The 12,300-nt window shown below is 47.5% G+C and overlaps 1 protein-coding gene across 1 annotated transcript in view; it reads left to right on the forward strand.

Moving 5' to 3' along the window:
* The first annotated feature begins 6,978 nt into the window (after positions 1 to 6,978).
* The window catches only part of PODXL2 (podocalyxin-like 2), a 35,979-nt gene continuing 30,657 nt past the window's right edge, over positions 6,979 to 12,300 (forward strand). Inside the window, exons 1-2 of the mRNA XM_011971311.1 lie at positions 6,979 to 7,039; positions 9,626 to 9,904. Of these exons, the coding sequence (XP_011826701.1) occupies positions 6,979 to 7,039; positions 9,626 to 9,904 (340 nt within the window). The remainder of the gene's footprint in view (positions 7,040 to 9,625; positions 9,905 to 12,300) is intronic.

The following is a 12,300-nucleotide window of genomic DNA, read 5'->3' on the forward strand; positions in this document are numbered from 1 at the left end:
GGCGCGGCGGTGAAGCTGGGACACAGCACGGTGGTCCCCACGCCGTGGCTTGCAGGGGCAGGTGCGCAGGCTACTGCCTCGCAGGCCGGGGGGGCGCGCACGTGTGGGTGTGCATGTGTGTGCGTGTGCATGTGCGAGTGTGTATTGTGTGCCTGCGCACTCGGGGGAGGGGGCGTGTGTGACAGCTACGCGGGGAGGAGGCTGCATTGTGAAGGTCCCAGGGGCCGCCGGCGGAGTGTGGGGCAGTTCGCTGAGGCGCGGGTGGCTGTTTACGCGTGGCGTTGCCGGGAGGGAGTGTGAGTGTGTCACGGTGAATGGATATTCTCCACTGTTCTGGGCGACTCGATAGGAGCTGACAAAAACGGGCGTACAGCCACGGAAGGCCCGTGACAGCACACGGCGGGAGGCTCCCACGCAGCTCACACACGAGGGAGGTGTGAGACTCGGATGTGTGGTTTCCATTCAGCAGCGACGCCGGGCGGCGGGCCGTGTGGGTGCGTGGCGGGCTGGGGGTGTGGCACAGGTGTGAAAGGGATCTGTCTGCCTGAGAGAGAAAGAGACGGGCCTCCTGATGGCTTCCAGTGCAGACGGGGATTTAGTGGAGGGGGTGTGTAGGGAGGTGGGCATGGGGTGTGACAGCCCATGAGGCAGGCGGCCACTATGGAAATGGCGGGGAGAAGGGCTGTCTGCAAAGGTGGGTCAAATAAGGTCATAGCTGAGCAGCTCCTGCACACACTGGCGCAGCAGAGGGAGTGTGTTACGGTGTATGTTAAGGTGTGACTGGTGCTGCTGAAGGAGTACCCGGATGAGCAAGTGTGCATGTGTGCCTGTACACACTCCGGATGAGCAAGTGTGCATGTGTGCCTGTACACACTCAGCCAGCTGTGAGTAACTTCACTTCTAATGCACACATCAGAATAGCGCCTTAGTATGATGTGTGTATGTGCATGTAGGAGTGTGCACAGGACATTTCCCACACAGCCGGCCCATGAAGACACAGGCACTTTGTGTCCAGATGTGTATGAGTGAAAGAGAAACTACTGAAAGGTCTCTATGGGAAGGGAGGAACAGTCTTTGCTTGAGATGGGCCATGACCCTGGGGCTCCCAGTGGCAGAATTCCAGGGTAAATGGCTGGGAGAGGAAAGCAGTCCCTCACACATTCCTGTGCATGTCATGGGAAGGCTCAGTTCAGGGAGGTTACACTTTCTCCACGGTCAGTCTAGGGATGAAGAAAGGCCCTAGGTGGTGTGCACAGAAAAACATGTCCATCAGTGTTGGCTCAGACACTCACACAAACCCACCCGTTCCTTCAGCCTTAAATCCTCTTTGGAAGAAGGCGACATTCAACAAACAAACATCAGTCGATTGATCTGCTACTTCTTTGTGTGACAGTTGTAAACCAGAACTGGCCAGCAACATCCGTAAGGACCCAGGCCCAGCTGTAACTGCCCATGTGCTTATGTGACCAGCAGTGAGGACTGTGGGCAGCCTGCCTCCCTGCTCCTCTCTCCCATGCATGCTCTTCATGACGCACTTCTTAGCCCATGCTTGGAGGCCATGTGTGTGTGTCTAGCAGTGTGTCTCTTTCTTACACACCTTTGTGTGGAAGCTCTTCGGAGACCTGTCAGCGTTGTTTCTCTGGTGCTTACGAAGTGGAGGTAGCGTAACTGTGCTCGGCAGTTCCTGTTGTCGCTGACACTCAAGGGTAAGGGGCTATGTGACAGATGCTGCATGGCCCCTCCCATGTTGGTGTCTGCCAAGAGCTTAGGGAGACTGGACTTCAAAGCCCCTGCTTAGGGGAAAGATGGGGTGTAGCTAATGGTGAAAATCAGAAAGGAGGTTTGCACCAGGAGCAGATTGCAGGGACTGATTTGGAAAGGTACAATAAAACATGAGGATGGCTGGGGTCTTGTTTTTTTCACCTCTCCAAATGTCAGCCTGCTTCCTTTCCCTCTTTCTGTGTTTGTTTGGGTCGGATTTTCAGTTCTTTGAGGCTGATCCCCTAATCCTTTTCATGTGCCGTCTTTTTCTCTCTCCTCTGTTGGGTGTGATGATGTAACAGAAAATTATAAGTGCTGAGGGAAAAAGGAAATCAATCACACGCAGAGTGTAATTCTGAAATTTTAAGTCAGGTGGGGTCTCAATTAAGGTAGATTAATTATTAAGTGCAAAACTAATTATACACAGAATGGCTGGGTCTCAGCTACTATTTTGGTGTCATCTTATGGTGGGCAAATTTGAAAAGAAGTAACCTCTTGTAATTACTTAAATACCCATTGCCAAGGCCTTTGAAAATATCAAGGTCTATATAAAGACAAAACAGTTATTAGAGGGAAAAATAACTTTAAGAAAATGAAACTTTTTACTGGAAAAGGAATGAAAAACCAGAAAATACCAGATTCCTTTTTCTTCAGTAGGGTTTTCAAAATCTTTGCCAATTCCTATCAGACCAATGGTAAGGGAGGACAAAGAAGGAAAGGGAGAGATGTTAGAGGAAGGTTGTGGGTTCCTGGCTTGACAGCTGAGAGAGCCTAGAGAGGTGGGGGCTCACTGGAGCCATGGAAATGACAGGGAAGAGGCCTGGCAAACACACCAGACCACAGTCCTGTGCACAGAGAGCTGGACTGACTAGAAAGTTTTATCCCCTAGAGTGGGGAAGGAAACAGGCTCCTCTGGGCACACTGACCTGGAGAGGGCAGAGCAGTCTTCTTGAGTTCCAAGCCACTCCGAGGAGCCAGAGTAGGGTGTAGACGGCAGCAGCCTCCCCCTGCCATGCCACAGCCTCTCCCTGCCATGCCACAGTTCAGCTCTGAGAGAGAGTGCCAAGGTTTGAGAGACAACCCGTGTTTAATCCTTCAGTGGTTGTAGAGAGTGAATTTCAAAATTCTTAGGGAGAATCAGTTTACCCTTTTCTAACAAGGCTGAAGTAATATCTTTCCCAGCATACCTGCTGGAGGTTGGAGCATGCAGATAAAGATCTCCAGTTCATGGCCCTCTCAAAGGCAGGCTGCCCGGGTGCCCTGGGAACCTATACAGTGCATATTATTTAATTGTTATAAACGTTTTCCATCAGTTGACTTTTTTCTTCCTGGAATGCATAAATGAGTTTTTCCAGATCTGTTTCTTGTATTTTGGCTCCCTGCCAGCCCTGGGGATACTGCTTTTGCAAAGCAGTCTGTTGCATCGGCTGACATCCCCTAAATAACTTAGGATTTCACTTCCCAAGAGTTGGTAATTTTCCTGAGGGCAAAGCCTGTCTCTTGTTCATCTGTCTCTTGTTGCACCCCCAGGAAGGGCCTAACATACTGTTTGGCACAGAATAGGAGCTCAGGAGTGACTATATTTTTCTTTGTAATCGACAGTCTAATAGAAATTTTACCTCTAATAAGAGCACAGCCCACCTGAAACCAAAGTTCAATTGTAATTGGTATCACATCTGATTGGCAATATTACATGATTCTGATTCACTTTTCAAAAATTAGAAAATAACTATTAAATAAGTACAGTTTATAGATGAAAAATTTCCAAACACAGGAGCCACATGGAAATGTAAATAAAGAGATTCTTGCTGCTGAAAACATTGGGAGTCACTTTACTAATTTGGTCTTTTTCAAGAGAAGAGGTTCCTTCAATTGATTGGATTGGTTGTGGGGACCCTGGGCAGTGTTTGGAAAGGGGTATCTTCTAGTTTTCAGCTCTGGCTTCTTTCCCTGGCCCTTAAAGCGCATGAAATATTTAAGCTGTCTTACATATTATCTTCTTTCTTGTATCCTTTGGAGGAAGGAAGGTACCCAGCCCCACAAGTAATAGCTTTCCATTCTTCCTCCTGGAGCATCCGCAAGACCTTTTTGTGGGGGAGAAACCAGCTAATTTCAGCTCCTCTATTAACTAGCTGTTTGACCTTAATCCCACAAGGCCTCAGTTATTTCATTTGTAAAACAAGAAAGTTGGACTAGACTACTAATTATTTATTCATACCTTTACTGAGTCCCCAGTGTGTGTAAAAGGTTGTGCTAGGCACTGGAATTCCAGAGTGGAATTGACCAAGGGACTTCTCATTTACAGTGGAGGCTCTGTGAAGGTCGTTACAATTTGGTGAGAAAAGTGGAGTGAGAGTAGTTTGTTGAGAAGGCTGTGATAGAGAGGAGTGGTGCCTCATGCAGACTTGGAGTGGCCACAAAAAGCTTCTTGGAAGCTGAGACTGGAGGCAGGAGTGAGAATTAGCAGGTGGGTGGTGGGACAGAACAGAGATAGGGAGATATGGATGTTCAAGCAGAAGAGCATGTGCAAAGACCCAGAAGGCAAAAGAGACGGCTGTGTTCTGGAAATTGCAGGTAGTCAGTTTGTCTGAAGCATAGAGTATGATTGGGGAAGGTGGGGACAGAGAGGGGAGAGGAGGTAATGGTCAGTTTATGAGAGCCTTCTCTGCCTTTTCAAAGGATCTGACCTGTATGATAGAATGATAGAACCAGATTTGCATTTTAAAAAGACCTCTTGGCCGGGTGTGGTGGCTCACGCCTATAATCCCAGCATTCTGGGAGGCCAAGGTGGGCGGATTACTTGACGTCAGGAGTTTGAAACCAGCCTGGCCAACATGGTGACACCCTGTCTCTACTAAAAATACAAAATTAGCCAGGCGTGGTGGCACATGCCTGTAATCCCAGCTACTCCGGAGGCTGAGACAGGAGAATTGCTTGAACTCGGGAGGTGAAAGTTGCAGTGAGCTGAGATCGCGCCATTGCACTCCAGCCTGGGCAACAAGAGAGAAACTCCATCTCCAAAAAAAAAAAAAAAAAGTTGACCAGGCACAGTGACTCACACCTGTAATCCCAGCACTTTGGGAGGCCGAGGTGGACAGATCACCTGAGGTCAGGAGTTCGAGACCAGCCTGGCCAACATGGTGAAACTAAGTCTCTACTAAAAATACACACAAAAAAATAAGCTGGGTGTGGTGGCAGGCGCCTATAATCCCAGCTACTCAGGAGGCTGAGGCAGGAGAATCACTTGAACCCAAGAGGCGGAGGTTGCAGTGAGCCAAGAATGCGCCATTGCGCTCCAGCCTGGGCAACAAGAGTGAAACTCAAAAATAAATAAAAATGAAAAAATAAAATCAATAAAAAGACCTCTCTGAGCGTTGCCACTCAAAGTGTGATCCAGGGACCAGCAGTATCACTCACACCTACTGTGTCAGCAGACTCGGGTGACTCACACACATTTCAGTCTGAGCAGTGCTGATTAGAGGGCAGTGTGCGGGACAGATGGGTGCAGGGGGAAATGCTAGGGGTTTGTAAAAGAGCTCTCTTTTTCTTCCAGCGGTGAAGCACTATGAGGACTGTAATTCTAATGGAGGCGTCTCTCATGTCTACACACTTATGTTTCTATATCTTCCCTGCTATTTTCTTTATCGTAAAGTGTGGGGCATTTCAGCTGTGTGCCCCCCTGAGTGGCATGGTTGTCTACCCTAGAGAATGGGAAACTGAACACATGTTCCTGAGCTCCCGGTGCTGTTATTTCCTCCAGCCTCCTTTCTCCTTCACAGTGTACTGAGCACAGTCAGTACAGTGCCATGAGCAGCTCTGTTAGTAGCTAACTTTGAGATCTCTCTCCCTGCCCTACTAACCCTGTGGCTCAAACAGAGTTATATGGTCACTGTTACACTATTGCATAATGATTTGTTTTCTTGCTGGTCTCTGTAGTAGAAACTGACCCTTCTGGGGGCACGGACTATATCTTTCTTATTTCTGTACCAACATAGCCTTGGATCATGCCTAGTCCAAAAAAGCATTTAATAAAGGCTTTTCGGTTGAAGAATGAATGAATGAATGGATGAATGAATGAATGGAATTTAACCATTTAAACACTACTCTGATCCAAAAGGAGAACTCGGTTTATAATTTTTCTTAATGTATCAGTTGGCTATTTCTGTGTAATAAATCACCCCAAAATTTAGTGGTTTCAGATTCTCAATTCTCGAGATCTGATCCCTGGACCAGAAGCATCACCTGAGAACTTGCTCGAAATGCAAATTGTTGGGCCCCATCACAGACCAACTGGATTCAGAACTCTAGGGTGGGCTTAACAGTCTCTGTTTTAACAAGCCCTCATGGTGATTCCATGCTGGTTCGTTTGAAAGCTTTGGATTTAAACAGTAGCCATTTATTTAGCTCATGATTCTGTAGTTTGGCAATTTAGGCTGCAGTCAGCTGGGTGGTTCTGGTCTCAGCTGAACTCCTTCAAGTTTGTCATCAACTGTTTATCACCTTTGCCGGTCTTGTCTGGCTCTCTCACTTTGGGACTTCAGCTAGGACACTGAGCTGACCTGGCTGTCTTCTGCATGGGCTCCCATTTTCCTGAAGGATAGCCTTGAGGAAAATCCTGAGAGAATGGAAGCATTCAAGGTATCTTGAGGCCTAGCCTTGGAAATGGCACATCATCTTTTCTCCTGCCTTGTCTTGTGTAGTAACTCACAAAGGTAGCTCAGATTCAAGGAGTGGAGAATTAGATTTCATCTCTTGATGGGAGGAGCTACAAAGTCTCATTGCAAAGATGTGTGTTATTGTAGGTTATTAATTGGGACATCATTGGATAACCCCTCTCAGGAAGAACCTTAAGAAGGTACTGTTTTGTGGTAGGACTTGGCACACTGTCTTTTTCCCATCTATCTAGTAGGGGATAGATACTGCTTTCTTCTGTAATATTTGGGCTAGGAAAAAATCCAAGAGTAGCTTAGGGTCCCCCTATGATGGAAAGAGGAAATTAGAGTGGAAGAGGTCATGGGAAAGTCTGGGCTAGAGGGAATCCAATATTCTTAATTCATCCTCTCCCAGGAACAAAGGGGAACTTCAAGGGGAGTGGACCCAAAATTGATTGTCTTGGCTTTCTCTGGCTTTTAAATGCCTTTGGCTCAAAGAAACCACAAAATATGAGATGGTTGTTTCTCTGTTTGAGTCAGGGTGTCAGACACAGGCTCCGGGAACATGGCTTCAGCTTCATGGAGCCAGGGCCTACCTGGAAGCAGAATCTTTGACCATGGACATGGTGCCGAGGCGAACAGAAGACATTCTGGATGGGGTGTGATGGCTTCTTGGTTTGGACTTGGCAGAAGGCATTCTCCTGTGAGCAGTCCTCAGAAGCATTGGCAACACAGCAGTGCCATTGGCTCCCACCTGCCCAGGGTCACAGCATGCCCGCCCTTTAGTTATTTTTTCATTTTTATTTTTATTTTTTTTGACAGAGTCTTGCTCTGTCGCCCAGGCTGGAGTGCAATGGCACCATCTTGGTTCACTGCAACCTGTGCCTTCGGGGTTCAAGCGATTCTCCTGCCTTAGCCTCCTGAGTAGCTGGAGACTATATGCGTGTGCCACTACGCCCAGCTAGTTTTTGTGTTTTAGAAGAGATGGGTTTTGCCATATTGGCCAGGCTTGTCTCAACCTCCTGACCTCAAGTGATCCTCCCGCCTTGGCCTCCCAAACTGCTGGGATTTATAGGTGTGAGCCACTGCACCCAGCCCCACCCTCTAGTTATGATGGTACTTTCTAAAGCTCAGAGTTGGACGTGTGAATTATTTTATTGAGAGACAGAGCTTCACGGGATCTTAAAGGCTGGCACAGATGTTACTAGCCCTGGTCAGATGCTAAGGCTCTGATGCCTCCTTAGCCCCAGCGTTGGCTTTGAGGCCACATAGAATCACTCTGATCTTCTTATTCACATCAACCTTTTAATGTATTTGAAGATACCATGGTGTCTTTTAAAATTTTTTTTCCCCAGGCCATGAACTTCACAGGTCTCTGTTTTTTATAAAGGATAATAACACAATATTTGTAGAATACTTTGGTTTGTGAAGCTCTTTGTAGAGCAGCTTTCACACATGGCTCAGGAATTACCTCATTTGGTGCCCCTCACACTGGAGGCATGGTAGGAAGTGCTGTCCTTATTACACAGAAGAGTAGAGCAAGGCTGGTGGTGATGAAGTTGCTCAGCCAGAGAAACCAGAATGTAACCTATTTCCTGGTACCAGCCTTTCTCTCCTGTTATAGAATATCTTCCTGTCTCTGACCTCAGGGCCTGTCTATCTTCCCCTGGAGTCTCTACTCCCTGTCCGCCATCCACACAACCCAGAATACACCCCTATGGCTGGATGTGGCGTTCTTGGCTGTGAGTTGTCTGGCTGGTGCACGGTGTGCACAGACTCCCTCATACCCAGACTCACAGGACAGTCTGAAACACTCATTTTTTTCAGTGGCCAGTCACAGTATTGGCACATATCAAGCTTAGGGCCTGCTCAGCAAAGCACATGGCACCAATAATATTAGCCCTATTTTTATTATAAACATCACCAAAAATTGCCATGCACTACAGTCAAGTCAGGTCACAGTAGGCATCTGGTGTAGAGCAAGAGGAAGACTGTGAAATTCCCTGTTCCCTAGATCCTTAAATGTTAGTCTTAGAAAATAATTCAGATGTCATTTCATTTAGCTTCCTTGCCTTTCTGGTGAGGAGACTGAGACCCAGAGGTCTTGAGCAGCTTTCCAGGAGCCTCACAGCAAGTTAGTAATTTGTGTGGTTAGGTCATTAAGTTAGAGGTTAAGTTGTGAAACTGGCAAATAGGGCTATATTCCTGTCCTTAAAGAATGAGAGTGAAAGAAGAGAAAGAAGGCCTCCTTTAATTTGTTTTCCTGTCCATTTATTTGCTTGTTTTGGTAAATTAGGAGAGAGAGAATCCAAGATTCTAAACAAATACATCAAATTACCAGCACTGGGTTGGGTTTGAACTGTGTGACCTCATGTGGTTTTTTAAAAGACTACGTTTAGAGGCTGAGCTCAGTGGCGCATGCCTGTAATGCCAGCACTTTGGGAGGCTGAGGAGGGCAGATCACTTGAGGTCAGGAGTTCAAAACCAGCCTGACCAACATGGCGAAACCCTGTCTGTACTAAAAATACAAAAATTAGCTGGGCGTGGTGGTGGGCACCTGTAATCCCAGCTGCTCGGGGGGCTGAGGCAAGAGAATCACTTGAACCTGGGAGGCGGAGATTGCAGTGAGCCGAGATTGTACCACTGTACTCCAGCCTGGGCAACAGAGCAAGAGTCCATCTCAAAAAAAATAAAAAATAAAAAAACTAAAGACTATATTCAGGATACTGTATTGCTGAAATACAAATCATATTCTTAATTCAGTTTTGGAGAAATTTCAGCCAAGGATGGAAGCCTGGGGAACACCATGTTCATCCAATCATACAGCTAGGTCCTTAAAAGCATGGGCCCTGTCTTCACTTCTGTTTGTAGCCCCAAACATGCAGCACAATTGCCAGCAGAGAGGGGGTACTCAGGAGGCGCTTTCTGAGTGAGCACATGCGCAGTGGAACGCTGACTCAGTGATTCCTCTCTCTCCCCTGCCTGTCTCCATCTGTCTCCCCTTGCCCCTGCCATAGGGAAGTCTAAGCAATTTGGCCTTTTTGAAATGAAAACAGCGTCTCGGAATCCCCGCAAAGCCTCTGGGTGTTCAGGAGTGTCCACTGAAGTCCCCCCCTCCCCAGGACCTTTGTCATTTGAGACATGCTCTAACCTGGCACCAGTCTTTGTCTTCTCTTGCCTCCTCTGACTGTCTGGCTTTTATGTCTGCACAGGAGCGTTCCTGGGTGCCTGTGCGGCTGGGTCTGATGAGCCTGGCCCAGAGGGCCTCACCTCCACCTCCCTGCTAGACCTCCTGCTGCCCACTGGCTTGGAGCCACTGGACTCAGAGGAGCCTAGTGAGACTATGGGCCTGGGAGCTGGGCTGGGAGCCCCTGGCTCAGGCTTCCCCAGCGAAGAGAGTGAAGAGTCTCGGATTCTGCAGCCACCACAGTACTTCTGGGAAGAGGAGGAAGAGCTGAATGACTCAAGTCTGGACCTGGGACCCACTGCAGGTAGCTCTTCTTACCGACAGAGCATGTGTTGAGTGCCAGCCAAGTGTCTAGGCAAAACACCAGGTGACCATTTCCTTGCCAGAACCATCTCTTCTCTCTCCCTACAGTTTTTACCATGCTGCTGCTGTTTACCTGCACATCAGAGCTAAGGCTCTGGGACCCTGAGTGTCTCACAGGCCCAGGAGGCCCTTTCTCTTTAATATTAACCACTGTTTAGGGAGCCTTTATTCTGTGCTCATTTAATTCAATCCGATGCTTATAACCTGAGAGATAAGTAATATGACCCCCCCTTGTAGACAAGAAAACACTGAGACTGAGAGGTTAAAAGCTGGCCTGAGGTCAAACAGCGGCTCAGATGCTCAGTCATGATTCAGACCTATGGCTTTCCAAGCCCTGGGGCTCATTGTTTTGTTTTTCCCTACTGCTCTATGCTGTCTCTGTTGAAGATTGCCACGGGGTCAGTTGATCTGTGTTTCCTTGAGTCTATCCGACCAGCAGTTGAGGCATTCTAACTGCCCTTCCCTCAGTCATGCACCAGAGCTGGTGTTTGGGTTTACAGAGCCCAGCTGGTGAACATTTGGGTCCTGAAGCAAGCCTGAGGCCTAGGGCTCCGGGCTGAATGCCCGCCGCCATAAGCTGACGCTGATGCAGATGTGCAGGAGCTTGCAGGCAGCGCTGCCAGCCATAGCCGCTCCACCAATGTCCTGGGCCAGCAGGGGCCCATCTCTCAGCAGGGACTGAGGAATTGGTGTTATTGTGTGTGCACATGGGGCAAGGTGCTACAGAACTTAACCTTAATGTTTCTTTTTAAATTAGATAATATTTATTGGATATACTTTTTCCAATTATGAAAGAACACATGAACATTGTAGAAAATCTAAAACGCACAAAAATAATACAAAGAAGAAAATAAGGCTGGGTGTGGTGGCTCTCATCTGTAATCCCAGCACTTTGGGAGACTGAGGCGGGTGGATCACTTGGGGTCAGGAGTTTGAGATGAGCCTGGCCAACATGGTGAAATCCCGTCTCTACTAAAAATACAAAAATTAGCTGGGCATGGTGGCAGACACCTGTAATCCCATCTACTCAGGAGGCAGAGGCAGGAGAATTGCTTGAACCCGGGAGGTGGAGGTTGCAGTGAGCTGAGATCGCACCACTGCACTCCAGCCTGGGCGACAAGAACAAAAATCTGTCTCAAAAAAAAGAGAAGAAAATAAAAACCACCCATAACCTGATAATTAAAAGATAATTACCATTAGTAGTTTGGGGATACATCATTCACTTTTATATTCAAAATAGGATTCGCAAGAACATTTTGTTTTCACTCAATATATTTCATAAGTATATTTCTGCATTGTTAAATATCCATTTGTAACCTGATTTTTAAACATGTTATTATTTATTTATTTTACTTTTTTTGAGATGGAGTCTAGCTCTGTCACCCAGGCTGGAGTGCAGTGGCATGACCTTGGCTCACTGCAACCTTCATCTCCCGAGTTCAAGTGATTCTCCTGCCTCAGCCTCCCGAGTAGCTGGGATTAGAGGCATACACCACCACACCCAGCTAATTTTTGTATTTTTAGTAAAGACAGGGTTTCACCATGTTGGCCAGACTGGTCTCTAACTCCTGACCTCAAGTGATCTGCCTGCCTCAGCCTCCCAAAGTGCTGGGATTACAGGTGCGAGCCACCTCTCCCGGCCAACATGTTATTATTTATTTATTTATGTTTAGAGTTGAGGTTTTGCGCCATTGTTCAGGTGCGATCATAGCTCACTGTAACCTCGAACTCCTGGGCTCAAGCGATCCTCCCACCTTAGCCTCATAGGTAGCAGGGACCAAAAACGTGCCACCACGCCTGACTAATTTTTTCATTTTTTTGTAGTGATGGGGTCTTGCTATGTTGCCCAGGCTGGTCTTGAACTCCTGGGCTCAAGTGATCCTCCTCCCTTGGCCTCCCAAAGTGCTCAGATTATAGCTGTGGGCCACTTTGCCCGGCTTGTAACCTGATTTTTTTTTTTTTTTCTTGAGACAGTTTTGCTCTTGTTGCCCAGGCTGGAGTGCAATGGCGCCATCTTGGCTTACTGCAAACTCTGCCTCCTGAATTCAAGTGATTCTCCTGCCTCAGCCTCCTGAGTAGCTGGGATTATAGGCATGTGCCACCATGCCTGAATAATTTTGTATTTTTTTTAGTAGAGACAGGGTTTCTCCATGTTGGTCAGGCTAATCTCGAACTCCCGACCTCAGGTGATTTGCCCGCCTCAGCCTCCCAAACTGCTGGGATTACAGGCGTGAGCCACTGTGCCCAGCCCTGATTTTTAACAACTACATAATATTTCATCATGTGGGTCATCAAATTTATTAAACTAGTTCCCTACTGTTGAATACTTAGGTTGTC

Source organism: Mandrillus leucophaeus, unplaced genomic scaffold (assembly GCF_000951045.1).
Source record: "Mandrillus leucophaeus isolate KB7577 unplaced genomic scaffold, Mleu.le_1.0 Scaffold121, whole genome shotgun sequence".
NCBI classification, from domain to species: domain Eukaryota; kingdom Metazoa; phylum Chordata; class Mammalia; order Primates; family Cercopithecidae; genus Mandrillus; species Mandrillus leucophaeus.